This window comes from Telmatherina bonti, assembly GCF_933228915.1.
Source record: "Telmatherina bonti genome assembly, chromosome: 18".
Lineage (NCBI taxonomy): Eukaryota > Metazoa > Chordata > Actinopteri > Atheriniformes > Telmatherinidae > Telmatherina > Telmatherina bonti.
Window position 1 is genome coordinate 28,282,540 of NC_136616.1, and position 15,314 is coordinate 28,297,853.

General features: G+C 39.8%; 1 protein-coding gene across 1 annotated transcript in view; it reads left to right on the forward strand.

Moving 5' to 3' along the window:
• The window catches only part of fgf11a (fibroblast growth factor 11a), a gene marked incomplete at both ends in the record, with an annotated part of 134,057 nt that extends 128,600 nt beyond the window's left edge, over positions 1 to 5,457 (forward strand). Inside the window, 2 exons of the mRNA XM_079257410.1 lie at positions 3,052 to 3,250; positions 5,318 to 5,457. Of these exons, the coding sequence (XP_079113536.1) occupies positions 3,052 to 3,250; positions 5,318 to 5,457 (339 nt within the window). The remainder of the gene's footprint in view (positions 1 to 3,051; positions 3,251 to 5,317) is intronic.
• Between the last annotated feature and the right edge of the window lie 9,857 nt (positions 5,458 to 15,314).

A 15,314-nucleotide genomic window follows, 5' to 3' on the forward strand; every position in this document is an offset into this window, starting at 1 on the left:
GCTGCTGTTGTCAACACAAGAAGGAAAACTAATGTTATTCAAAAGAAACTAAGGGGAAAAAGTAGAGATGAAAGCCAGTATCAGCATTCTTTTTGCCCTGTCAACAGCTGACAGAGTGAATGTGCAAATTAACAAGCTGATCAATGTCACCTCCGTCTCAGTAAGCATGAGAAGATTTGTAATTCTTTATTTAAATAAATGCAACTAATGCAAATATATTTGTAAATGATCTGAGGAAGCTTCAGTCTGTCAGGGAGACCTCTTCGCACCAATTAAAAGTTAACCAGACGGATGACTGTTAATGTCTAAAAGCATTTTCTATGATTCAGGCTCTGAAAAGCTAAATAGTTGCAGTCGTTTTGAATTATTTATAAATCCAAATATTTGGACATGAATATGAATGTATGAACATCAGTTTCGCTAGTCCAACATGAGGAATATTTATGAATACATGAAAGCAGTTTAGATTTTTGGTTTAAGTTTACTTGATGGTGAGGATTTGTAGGAAGTGAACTTTATGATACCAAAAATCTAAAGTTGAACCTGAAGTTACCTGGTAAGTCATAAATCCTGCATCTTCCTGTAAAACGGGCTTCTGGACTGTCTGGTACCTGAACGTTTGTGATAGCTCCTTTGGTCCCAGTGAGTTGTTTGGTCTTTTTGAGTGGGTTTTCTTCTGATGGATGCTATTAAATGAATGAATGACTGGTTTGGAAAAATAGGTTTAAGTTGTTGGAAAGTGTCTTAGTCACATCTATGCAACATAAGCAGTCTTGCTCTCTTTCCTGCTGGTGTTTCAACACTGCATGGCACCAAAATGAAGTTTTCTTAACAATGACTGTAAGCTCTTCAGTATAAAACAAATCAATAATTCTCATCTGCAGCTTTGGAAAATAGCATCTGAAGAAATGGGATTTCTTTTAAATTTCGTGTTCAACCAGAGCAGATGGAGGAGAGAAGGAGGTGTCTGATCAAGGTACAGGAACTGATCAATCGTAACTTTCTATTTTTTCAGTAAATCTATAAAAATGCAAAATCAGACAACGCCATGCTAATGGCATCATCTCAGAGGAGAATTCTGAAGATGTGGGCTGAACATGTCCAGTCACAAGTTACTTCATGCAGTTTGTAAAAAGGCAGCTTGAAGTGGCTTTAAACGGACCAGTAAAGAGCCTCTGTCGTCTCATTATTGGAAAGCCAACCTCAGAGTGGTGGAAGATTACTGCAAGATTCTGCTAGATTTGGTATCGATCCAATACCCAAAAACATGAAGGGCTAGTATCGTTAATACTGATACTTTTTCATAGGAGTGTCAGAATGAATGTATTAATGCTAAAAGCTCAATCTGTGGCGTTAATGGTTATATTTTTTGTGTAACACATGAACAACAAACTCATTATCTACGATAAACATGAACTCTATATTGATGAGATAAGCTGATTTTGGGCATGTGAAGCGAATCCATCAAACACCATTTTTCTTCCTTATTCATGGAGATCCTAGTAGTTTCAACCCTTACCTTTAAAAATCAGCGTTATCCCAATACTATCAATCGATATTGATACCAACATTGGCATTGATGTTGATCAATATTTGGATGATCCACCACTACTTTAATGGGAAAAGGGTGTTTTCCTGATGTACCTCAGTAAAGTTTCCATCCACCATGGCTCTACTATTGTAACTTGGTTCCTTGTGGAAATGGAAAAAAAGAAGATAAAAATAAAACAAATAATTACCATACATACATTAAACAAATTTAGTTGCCTCTTAAATGTATTCAGTTCCCGCTCCCTGAAGGTGGTTCCATGGTTGTAGCGCGTAACCAGAAAGCACTTTGCACAAGGTTGACTGTGGATTGGTGAAGACATAACTTCAACACACTACTGTCCTCATTTCCACATCCACACACACTGACCACAGCGCTCTTATTCATTTTAAATCTCCGATTGAATCGATTAATGAACTTGAGCACGCCCATCTGGAGGGAGTGTGAGATGGTGATCAGGCATTACAAAGCAGGTTTTAATCTGTGAAAGTTTTTCCCACGTACACACTCCAAGCAGCAAAGATGGAGTGCGTCACGCTGCAGTGCAAACACACTTAATGATAGCAATCTGATTACACCATCTGAGACGCTGCAGACCTTTGGATTTCACTCTGCACTAATAGAGCCAAGGTAATGGGTGGTGAGGAAATAAATGGCTGCCTAAGTGAATGGATGTGTAATTAGAGAACGGGCAATACAGTCAATTTAATTAGCTTGTTTGTGTGGAGTACAGTGGATACAAACAGGTGCTGTGGCCGGGCACCAAACAGACAGATAAACAGAAACATATTGGAAAGAGCTACAAGTCAAAGAGGAGTGAAACGAAGGGGGGAGAGTATGAGAGATGGAGGGAGAGCAAACTCCTTATTCAGGCCTTTTCCGCTCACCCGTCACATCAAGGCTTCAAATCAATCCTGCAAATTGGTTTGTTCCTCGACAAGGTTACCAAATGACGGAGGAATGGAGGGAATGAAGTGGAGAAGGAGAGGCAGAATATGAGATAGAGAAGGAACATGTGCAAGCTGTAACCATAGCGAGAGGTGGTGCCGGGGAGGGCGGGGATGTCCTGCTGTTGACGTATTGTCTAATGCAGAGCAAGCCATTATTGTGCACGTGTGTTAGCTGAAGGCCAATGGCGGGGTCATTAAACGATAACGGGGGTGAAGGATCCGGGTTGATTGTTGTTTGTTTCAGGTAAACCGGACTGGCTGAGTTATGGCATCCTGGCTCCAAAACCACTTTGTCCATGTGTACATGCAGGACTGAGTTTGTCTAAGTGTGTGTTGGGGTATGTGCGCTATGTCGACGCAGCCACAGATGCTTCTGTAACCCTGTCATGATGAAATGTGGAGCCCATTTCCTCTCATTCCCACCTGAGCCTGTGGAGAGTAAATATATAAATAATAGCACGGATAAAAAATGGCACACGTTCTAAATGTGTTATTCTTCTCTTCTGACCTGATTCATGTGTGTGTGTGTGTGTGTGTGTGTGTGTATTGCAGGAACACTTCACGCCGGAGTGTAAGTTCAAGGAGTGTGTGTTTGAGAACTACTACGTCACCTACTCGTCCATCCTGTACAGGCAGACCCAGTCGGGGCGAGCCTGGTACATCGGCATCAACCGGGACGGGCAGGTCATGAAGGGGAACCGAGTCAAGAAGACCAAGGGGGCCGCTCACTTCCTGCCCAAACTTATCGAAGGTAGAGCCCATACGCAAATCTAGGACAATATGATGATTTGCTCTGCTGCAATGGTGGAACAACTTATGATACTTTTATTTAGATGAAACATTTTGGATTTTTCTGTTTTTGTTATCAAACATTTCCCTTTGCATACTTAATTTTTTTCATGGCTGTCTGTGATTGTTTTCCAGACAAAGAATAGTCATTAGTCAAATCAGATGCATGAGTTGACATCCAGGTTTTCTTTAAGCAACACACTATATTTTTTCAACTTAACTGTCCTCTGTACCAGTGGTTTCCCACATCCCCATTCAACCAAGGTCGAAAACAAAGCATTGGAAAATCTCTGAAAGCAGCATGGGTCCAAATACTGCTATAAAGTCCAATGATAACGAATAATAGCATCGATAATATCAATAATGATGGCTGGGTTGTAAACTCTGTTCTGCAGATTTTCTCAAACTTTGAAATCAGTTATGAATGTAAGAGTGGCCCTGATTACAAACAAGCATATAGTTGACACATGCTTCAAAAACCACTGAAAGTCCATGGCTTGTTTCTTTGTTCTTTACTAAATCTTTTCAGCGTTACAGGAAAGAGAAAAAAAAACATGAAAATAATCATGAAAAAAATAGAGGTACTCTTTTAGAGTATATACACTTAAACACGGTCAAAGACGAGTCTGCTCTCTGGGTTCCACAGCAAGAATTAACATAAAAGAGAAACGTAAGCTTCATGGATGGCTCGTTAAACCAGAAGCAATCAAAAGTCGGAGCTCAGAGCAGCTTGTTAAAGCCCAAAACGTTCTCATAATTAAACAACTGAATATTTTACCAACAATAATAAAATAACAACAAAATAAATATAAAGCAAAACCACCTGCAAGTACATGCAAGCAACAAGCAGGAAGTAAGTAGCCTAAATGATATCATTCAAGAAGCTTTAGCATTTGTAACGTATTTCACCTGACGAAGGCAAGTAAACTTTCCGTTCTCATTAACTCTCTGGGGTCACCGGCATTGTCGGCCAGGGAACATGTTGTGTTTAATCGAGCATAGCTTTCGAACCATAAAAGATAGAAACTTGCTTTTTTCCCCCTCTTAATCAGGAGACTCCGGGCTTTCAGACGGTAGTTCCAACATCACTGTAGCCCATTCATAGGTGATACAGTGTTGTGTCAAAATAGGTGTTCCAATCCGAGTCTTTGTCTTTGGCGCATGACACATGTTTGTCCAATCAGAGCCAATGATGCCTCAGGAAACGCCTCCAAACAGTGTCAATCACTATGCATTGGTGTCATCACCAGTCGGATAGCTGCCTTCTGTATTTACAAGACCAATAAATTATGAAACCAACAGCTTTTACTCACGCATACCATGCATAATTGCTCAAAAAAAACATTTGCATTACTCAAGTAGTTTATTTCAACATAAACGACATGACGGCGTCGTAACAGATGTATAACTTGGTAACAGATACAGTGTGTGCAGCTGACAGTGATTTCAGAAAGCTGCGGTGCTTCAGTCCGTTTCAGTACCTTTAGTCATGCTTCAAAATTATAATACTCTTTATTTCAAGCAAAGGAGCTGAATTTACATAGCAGTTTATGATATTTAAATTCAAAATAATAAAAAAAAAAAAAAAAAAAAAAAAAAAAAACAAGGTATAGGACATTATTGGGCATTGAAAGGTGGTGTTTATTAGCATTTAAACTAAAAAAAAAAAGTCGGGTTTATTTCTCTAAAATACCCTTGGTCCCCAGAGGGTTAAGCACTTCACATCATTTACAGATGGTACTTTTGAGTCTTTTTTAGTTACCAGCTTGGAAAGAAAACTGGTGAGACAACTCTGACAAAGAAAAGTTGTGATCTAAAAGCAAAATAACTAGAGTCATAATTTAGCTTTCTTTTTATTGTGAAAAACTTTCATTTTCCTGTTTTTTTTTCCACAAGTCAAAGTTGGATAACCTCTTGAGTTAAGTTGCAGTGTAGCTTTAAATAAATCTGACAGGATAGCTGATATAAATGGAGTCTCCTGAGAACACATAGCACATCATTTAAACGTCTGTCCTCTTTTCCTCTCCAGTGGCCATGTACAGGGAGCCCTCCCTGCATGATGTTGCTGAACAAAGTCCACCCAGGAAAACACCCAAGACCTCCAGTGACTCACCAGTGCTCCAGAACGGCAAGAAAGACGTTCAATCCAAAACCAAAACCTCCTCCTAGCGCTCAGAGACGCGGAGGCGGGGTGGATGACATGGCGCAAAGGCCAGCGAACACCTGATCAAAGCCGTTGGGGCCAACTCTCACCTGCTGCCTGTAGCGCAGACCCAACAACGGACTGGTATCAAACGTTGGAGAAAAAGGAGAGGAGCTGGGAAAAGGAAGGCCCCTTTTACTCGTTCAGACTCCAACACCAGCCCTCTACTTTCCTGTTTAATAGCCTCTGTGGTTTGCAGAACCTGGGGTGTAAAAGCAATAACTCCATGAAGAGGTGAACAGTGGCCTAGCATTGTAAAGCATGTCACCACAGCGTGGTTCACTAACTGGAAGGATGCTTTCTAGCTGTCATCAGCCGACATCTTTCAGTCAACCAAATATCCCAGCAAAGTCTTCCTGGTTTTACCACAACTGATGCAATGAGCACGTCCGTCGCGCTGCAGCACATTCTTCACGAATGGGTTTATGTGGGGTTTTTTTTTTTTTTTAATTTATTTCCCTGGAGTACTTTTTATGCTAATCTTAGCTTGACACAGAGCCATGCTAATGTGATTTTGTCACACAGACCCTCGCAGACTTTAGCTCTGCAGCCATCTGCTCAGTCCACATCTTCTGTGTGTGTCAGCAACTTTCTAAGATGGCCTGAATAGTCGTCGTCCATGTTTGTGTGTGTCCATGCATATGTGCCATTTCCTTTTCCACCACTTACCTTCGGCCCGATTGAATTAGTTTGTGACATGGACTCAATTTTTCACTCTGCAGCACAAGAAAAACCCCCCGTCTGTTAATAGAGTCAGGGGTTGATCAGAAACACTCAACCCTTAAATGAGGGGCCAAGAGCTCCCTTGGCACGCAGCATAACCACACACACAAACAAACAACCATATATATTCTGATATTTTCACACACATGCAGGGAGTTGTTTTGTGATGACACAATTAGTGCCATCATGCCCACTGGTCACCATCACAGAAAATGGTCTCACAGCTTGGCACACTTAACACAATCACATGCATTAACACACTCTAACACTCACAAATGCTGATGCAACGGCATGTGTGTGCAGGTTTTTGAAAAAGATGATGGGGATATGACAAGTGGGATGAGGTAGCAATGGAGCTGTGACTATGTAGCAGTCAGCCATGCAATGCATACAGCTTGAAGGCCCATGCAGTTGACTCACTCTGTCATCACGCTATTCCTGCCTGTCAGACGAGATTGATTTATTTCTGTATCCAAATTGTGCTACCATCTGATATTAAACAGATTCTGCAGATATTACACCACCCTAACAAACCCTCAGGCCAAACATTCTGCATCCTTATCATGAAGTGCACCTTAAAAGTGCAGCATTCACCCATTTAACCTGCCTAAACTGCTACATTCAACTCAAACATATCGGCAATACCAAACACTCCATTTTACATAACTTTATTAGTTGCTGACTGTTAGATTATTGCATCCCCTTGCTACCAATTCCCAGAAGATGTCTCCAAAACATCAATTAAATAAGGTGTATTTAATTTTCTTTGTTTGTTTGTTTGTTTTTTAATTTTCTTTTGATGAACAACAGATAAAAGATGGTAAATGTTGAAAAAAAAATGTTAATCCTTGCAAAAAAAACCTTTGGATTATACTCTCCCTATGTTAAAGATTCAATTCTGCTTCAGCAAACAACTTTCTGTTTGCATGGAAGTATAAAATAAGAAAACAAACAAATCAGTCAGAATATGGCGTGACCAGATACATTGTGAATACGGGGCAGGAATTGTCATTGTTTTCCACACATCCTTCTCTCTGATGCCAACATCTCCCACAGTTCAGGTCCGAACTGGGATTTTGTGAAGTATGAGGCATCAGGTAGCATCGCCATGTTTGCTTCCAAGAGTTTCTGACTGAGTGAAAATGCTCAGCAGGTGGAGGCTGTGATGAGCTCTAACTGCTTTCTAATGATAAATGTGAGGAGAAAAGGTGTTTGAGCAACAAGTGAAAACAAACTATCTCACTTTGTGGCTTGTTATTTCTTTTTTTTCTGTTCTTGTTAATGTGGAATTCTTTTTACTCGTCTGCCCATCTTACTATACATCTTATTTATTTAATCCAGGTTTTATTGTTAATCTGATAGACCTGAAGTCTAGTGTAAGTACTGAGAATCAGTCTTTTCTTACATTAAGAACTTGAGGATCCCTCCTCTAATCTTTGCCTCACGTCATCATATTTATCAAACTCATAGAATGCGTTTTTATGTCAACACATTATTTATTATTAAATCCGACTTGAGAAATCAGCTGATAAAAAAATAACTATACTTCGTACACAGAGTAGATAGATTTGTGTTTGCTTGATTATTTCTCCCTTTTAAAAATAAGACTTGGTATTGTGTTATATATAAATGGAAAGCTTGATTTACCACCTTTACAGCAAGGTATAACTTGTGTTTCTGTAGAATGGAAAATGCAAATAAACTTGTAGGTCGTGTCCCTAAAATGTGCCAAAATCCCCTGCAATAATCACTCCTATTTTGAGCATCTTTATGGATTAGTAATAAGTAGAAAATAAGATTATTGGATGCAACTCAGCTTATTTCAGTTAGAGCCGTACACAGGCACAGCAGCTTTGGACCGTCATGCTGGTCACCAGTTGGGTCACATTTTACTATGGGATGAGGACACCCTCGAATACGAGATGTATCATCTCAAGGGGCTATCCTCTCAATAAATGTCAAATTTCAATAAATGTTATGCCATTCCTCTGCCAGGAGTTGTTGAAGGTCAGTCAGTGTGGTTGTGTTGATCACTTTAATTCAATTCAATTCAACTTCATTTGTACAGCGCCACTTCACAACAATGTTGTCACAGGGCACTTTACATACACATCATTTCAAGCCAATTCATACATATTCTATAATAGATACCAACTGATTGCATGGAGTCATGACTTCGATCCAATCCCCCATCCTGAGCATGCATGCGGCGACAGTGGGAAGGAAAAAACTCCCCTTTAACAGGAAGAAAACCTCCAGCAGAACCCGGCTCAGGGAGGGCAGCCATCTGCCCCGACTGGTTGGGGTGGAGAGGACAGGAAAGACAGATCAACATGTACAACTGCTCTTATTGAGGAACACCTGCGGAAAAAAGGAGAAATAAGTTATACGGCAATATTGGCATATATTTATACATTTATATTTTAGCTTGAATAGCATGACCAAGCTGATTCACAAGCCATCCCATCCACTATAAACACAAACAGAGGGTACTCTGTGATGACCCCAGCTCTGTGGGAGGAGTGTTGTCATCCTGGAAGATGGAGTTAGGTTCCAGATTCATGTGACGGCTACAGGCTGCAGATTCTCATTCTGACATTCCTGTCTACCAGTTCCATGTCAGTCAGCTACCAGTCATGCATCTGTGATGGGAGCACACCTGGCAACACCTGAATCTCTAATCAAGAGTGAATACCCTTTACAGGGGATTTTGGCACATTCTTTGACAACATGATTAGCTGTGTTGCTCATTCGTTAAATGCATGCTCCGTATAGATGATGCTTCACTGTAAAGGTGGATAATTAGGCTTTCCAAAAATGTACCACCTGTTGGTACTACTAGATATTCAGCCAAACTAATTTCTTTACTTTACGTGCCAAGAATTTAAATACCTTTTTTTTTCCCCTCTTTTTGGTTTTGAGTCACAGCTGATTCACTTTAGCTGTTTTTTCTGCAAAATGAACTAATAGATTTTATCTGAAACTCAAGATGCAACACAATATCCATCGGTTTGGGTTGCAGAGTGAGACTGCATGAAAAGTGGAGGATGTGGGATTTTGTCATGCTGGAGCCCCATAAGAGAAAAGGATATCTCTGCAGATGCTGTGCTGATTCTCACCCTTTTGTTTTAATCAGTGTTTGATGAACCACCACACCTTTGCAATTTTAAATAGTCTGCATTCGTAGTTTCTATAGTTAGTCTCTCTTTCTAGCATAAATCTCTGAGATTTTGCCATCGCTGAAAAGAGGAATCCAACTTTTGTTGAGTTATAATCTTGTTACAGATGATTGTATTTGATATTAATAGATGATAATTAGATGACAAAATGTTTTTTGTTGGTTTTTTGAGAAGCATAAAAACCCCAAATTATATAAAATCTAATGAATGAAAGTAGCTCTCTGATGCAGTGCAAGATAAATAATGATTCTAAACAGGAGACTGGAAAGATACATTTGTTTGCATTAATTTTATTCACATTTTTATTAGTGTTTATGTGATGGAACGAACTGGGAAAGGAAGACAATGGAAATCTAAACATATAGGCTATTCCTTTTTCTACCAGGGGAACTTGTTTTTTGTATTTCCATTTGCTCTTTCCACTCAACACAAAAAGCAATCATTTTTCATATCAAACTTTCTCGGCACAGTGCGCCAGGTGGTGTAATTGTTTCGGCCTAATGTTTATGTATCGTTGGAACTCCTGTGTGAGGCTATACGCTGAAGATGAAGGTGCAGGGAAGGAACCAAACAAAAGGTGGTAAAGAGAGACAGAGAGACGCTTTCAGGGAGGATAATAAGTGATGATGAGCAGAAGAAAAGGAGATTGAAGAGGGATTTATGGTAATGTGGACGGGGTTCTCGCAACGCACCAACATTTATACACACTTCTCCTTTCATGCGTAATCCTCTGCTCCCCTGAACCCGTGGTTGTAAATAATAATAGCTGATAACCCGATCAGGAGTGAGGCGAGGTGCTGCGCAAAGTAATCTGCTACCTGAGAGATGAAGCAAGCTGTACCTCTGCTGCCTGGAGAGAGGAGAGGGGGATTATGTGCATCTTAAAGAAAAGAGCTTAGATTAAGAGAGACAATTAAGGAAGAGAGGAATGAGGAGAGGGAAGATTGAGCAAATAAACTTGAAGGAGAGACTTTAACTTTTCATTATTTCTTGATTATTTCACCCAAGCTACTGTTAAAACCTCACTTTCACACAGAAGACCTTAATTAAACTGTTAAATAGACTTTCAGGTTGGTGTGTTTGACCAGCCAACCCCCATGGATCGCTAAATCCAGAACACCGTGTTTGACAATTATTTAATGACTTAAATGTTTAATTAATTGAGGCTCCTGTCTGTAAGAGGAAAATTAAGACTGTCTGGGACTAGACACTGTTAGGAGGGAGGATAGGAGGAACTCGGCAAGCATGACACTTACTACCTTTTTTTTTTTTAAGGCTGGGAAATCTATGTTGCAATATCTTTATGTATGTGTCATGGCTGTTGATTTTCAGACTTTTTTCAGAGAAAAAGGGCTAAAGATTTAGTTATATAATGTAGGAATCACTAGGTAGAACGTCTATTTTCTGAGAGAAGAAGGTGAAAACCGATAGTTTGACTTGTTACTATAAACATATTTAAAGAGACACTCCAGTGATTTTACTTACCTATTCTATTCTATCCTACAGTCATTTAGCAGAAGCTTCTATCCAAAGCGACTTATATATAAGTGAGAACAACACAAGCACGAAATCAAACAGTAGAAGACATCGTAAGAAGGTGCTGGTGGACTGTCCAGTTGGACACAGATCCTTACATGAAGTGCTACAGGCTTTTTTTTTTTTTTTTTTTTTTAATTTAGCTTTTTTTTTCTTCTTTTTTGTTGTTTACTCCCTTCCCACCCCATAGTATCACCTATGTTATAATACAAAAGATTATTACCATTATGTTTGTTTGCAAAGAACTGGGCTAAGTTCTCCAACTTTCCAACAAATGTAGCTATACTAAGTGTAGCTGTTACGAGCACCAGTAAAAATTACGCCACTGGTCACATGTAAATACAGGCAAGAATATATTCTAATACTATGTGACCTGTAATGGCTGGGAAAGCATCTGCACATAAAGTATGAAAGTAGTGTTTTTTTTTCTTCTTTTTTTTTATTTTTTATTGTCATTACCTCATTGCTTAAACCTAACCAGGTAACATGCTGTTACGTCCACATGTCACCAACCAGCAACCTTATGTCCATTATGGTGAAGGCAAAACTTAAGTAATGTGTTTTAGAACCAACCAGGAAGGTTTTCTAAGGGTCTAAACACATTTCTGTAATCTCCCTTCGTTGCAACATTATGAATGCATGTCTATTGTTGTGGCATTTTGTTGCCACTTGGGGGCAGTGTCGGAAATATGTGGAGTTATAACAGGTACAAGTATAAACAGGCTTTACTCATAATTATGTAATGTTTAAATTTTTAACCTAACCAGGTAGTCCGAGGGCTCTTAAGTGTTGCGTTGTCGGCTTGATGCAATGCAGAAGTAAAACAAAAATAAATAAATAAACAAATAAACAATTGCATTTGGAACAAATCTGAAAACTGATTCATTAATTCGATAAAAACAATATTAAAGTCCTTTAAGCGTCTTTTTGTTTTCTGTTCAGGATGTTCTTTATAAGGGATTCCAAAACATTTTGCATCGCAGGAAGTTAAGAATCATCTTCAGCTCTTTGCGTTGGGATTAAATCTGTGAATTACGATGCTATACCTAGAGTAAAAACACTGGAGGGCCACTTTAATCTTCCAAAACTTACACGATTTACAGGAAAAAATAACAACGTGGTGACACCTCAGGTTAGGTGTATGTGAATGCGCCTTTCATTATTTCATTATTTCTTGTTCAGTTGTTTAATTCACAGCCTCTAACGTTGCTTTAAAGTGACAACAAATCAGCAAGATTTTATTAGAAAAGCCATATAGAACTCTTTTCACTCCTGAGTCAGTCAGCGCTGACATTTAGTGAGTGACGGATTCATTTCTCACTTGGCTGTAGAGAAATTCATACTGAAGCTTCGCGTGTGGATTCAGCAGTTAAGTGGGAATATCTTCCATTTAAAGTTGAACCCATTTTTTTCATTTTCCCACCAGAATATAAAAATGTACGAGTTCTTAGTTTCGATACTGACTGTTATTTGAATTGTTGTCATGACATTAAGCTGAATGACATTTGTGACATGAAATGTGTCAGTGTTTGCATGTGTTAACATCACTTATATTATCATTTCTGATCAGATTATTCACAATGAAGTGTGAAAGTGCACCACACACTGTTTGCAGTGCGACTGATTTCAATTTTAGGGTCATAGAAAGGTAGAATTGCTAAATAATTTATTGCAAGTGGAAAGTTTGCATGGTTGTGCAGGTGTGTGTGTGTGTGTGTGTGTTGTTCTCGCTCTCTGCTGCTGCAACTCTTTTGTGAAGCCTGAAATCAGCTTCCCTGTTCCAACCTGTCTGCTCTCCAGCCTTCAGGCTTCACTTCAGATGATTCTGCTTGAATTACAGGATGTAAAGTTTGCCATTCATCTCAGCGAGCGTCTATCTGAGCACATGTTTGATTAGTCAAGCCCACCTCCCGATGGCTGAATTTACAGCGTTTAAGTTGCTGATTAATGTCTCGCGATTCAGCTCTAAATGTTAAATATTGTCCCTTTGGAGAATTTAGCATCGCGATACCTTCAAATGAAAAAAGAAGGGAGAGTTGTGAGTGGATATCGAAGCGAGTTAAATGATGTATGTCTGATTCAGCTGCACACAACTCTCCCCGGGGACTCCCTTCCCTTCGTTTCTCTTGAGTCAGGGCCCTCCTTGCTTACTGAGCGAATTACAGCTACAGAGAGGGGAGGAGGAGGGGGGGGTCATACAGGGTTGTAAAGGACTCAGAGTGAAGAGAGGCATGTGTCTGATAATGTAGAGTAGCTAACTCGTGCCCTCGCAGCCTGCCTTTGAAGTCTCACTTCCTTCTCTCTGATCCTTTCTGCAAACAGCAAACACAACTTCCTCTGAACCCCGAAGCAGTTTGGATGCGTGTCTGCAGACGTTTTACATCACACTTATCAGCTTTGGTAAAAGTCTGCCATTTTTACATAACGCTGACTGAAGATCTATGTGTCTTATAAATGTTCCAGGAAGAGACAGAAAGGGAGGCGAGGAAAATGGAGAATAAATCACAGGCCAAATCAATGAGCACGAGTCCTTGGGCTGAAAGCAATAAACTTCATTAACGAGGTGCGGCCACATTATCTGGGAGGGTGTGAGGAGAACAACAATAATATTGATATTGAAAACAACTATGTTTTTGTTTTTCCAGAAGTTCTATTTTTCTAACACTTTTGCCCCTTTTATGCGAGCTGGCTTGTGAGCTGTTTAAGCATTACTTTGAGGTGGAGTCCTTCCGCCACATCTGCAATGCAGCAGAAAACACAAAAAAGAGAGGGAGGAAGCGAGACGCTCACGTGCTCCAACAAAAGAGCGAAGCCTTCCTCGGACAGGTTTCTTTCTTTATTTAGTTTATCTTTTCAAAAGGGTGCTTTCAGATGTGAATTCAGAGCCCTTCCTGTGCAGCTTTAACCGACGGATTCGCTTTATTTACATGATTTTGTTTTCTGTGAAGGCGCACATTGACACACAGCAGCCTACATCGCACCAGTGCAGATGTGGCTGGATGGGGTGACCTTTACAGGGAGGGACTTCACCTCTTCCCAGCTAACGCACCAGCCATCACTTAGTAGTGACTTTACCTTTTGTTTTTCGTGTGTTTTGTTTCAGCCAGTTTGGATTGTGTCTTGAGTATATCTCAGTGGAATTGCTGTGAATTGTGATGAAATGATATGAGGTAATCTGTAGCCCTGGTGTGTGTTGTAATTTCCTGTTGCTCCACACGCGTGTTCGTTTGACGTGTTTCCTTTGCTGTTTAAATACATATGTGTGTCTCCTACTTTTCCCATTGTTCGACGTGAAATATAAAAGGCAGAGTTGACAAAGAAAGAAGAGTCGCCATGGTTTCGAATCTCTTCCTTCTGATCCCCCAGAATCCACCTCTTCAACTAACTGACCTCCGACCTTCGATCTTTCATCTGATTGGCTCACCAGCAGCATGTGGACTGCTCATTCACTGTGTTCTCATCAAACACACACATACCCACACCATTGACTTGAGTGTTAGATTTTTGTAATCAATCCTCATTATTTTTGTGTCTTTTCTTTTGGACCGCATGGATGATCAAACTTATTGTGAGTCTTCCAGAGATTTTAAGGAAAACACCATAATCTTACTTTCCTTGTCTTCCAAATGCAACAAGAGTCGCTTCAGTCTTCCAGTTATGAAAGCCACAATGACACTATTTTTCTATTCTAATGGGGCAAAAAATATATCTATATATCCCTCTATATAAATATATCCATGCAAATGTGGCTGGGGTGCAGTAACTCCCCCCTGTTTGTCAGCAAGGTGGAAGAAAACTACTATCTCCCATTCAAAACCCATGAATCACCTGGAGCAAGGAGCTAAATGGGAGGACGAAGAACCCTGGAACTTGGGGACTGGAACTCTTGCATAAAAATAGAGGATCACAGATGCGAGGGACTACAAGCATGCATGCACCAATCATTTACTGGACACCTTCCAAGAAACAGTCCTTCCCCAGTATTTACTCTTTAACCCCTTAAACCTCTTGATCCCCTTCCCTCCCAACATCTCTTACTATCCCAATCTCTTGTCTCTGCATTTGCAATATGATCTGTATTTATTTCTATAATAACTTACACAAAGTCAAAGGAGACATATTATTGGATATAACTGAATAAAACAAACTAATATATTTGTATGATTGTAACTGGTCTCTGGAGAGTTTTTGTCATGGTGGGGATTTGAAGCCATGTATGTGGTATACTGACCTACATTTTCACATTTAAAATCAAATGAAGCACAAAATGAAGCATGTAGACCCATTTAAACCTTTTTTTTTTTTTTTATCAATAATTATTATTCTGTCCTCTGCATATCCAAGCAAGGTGCTGTGGAGTGTAAGGCGAATAGCAAAGACAGGGT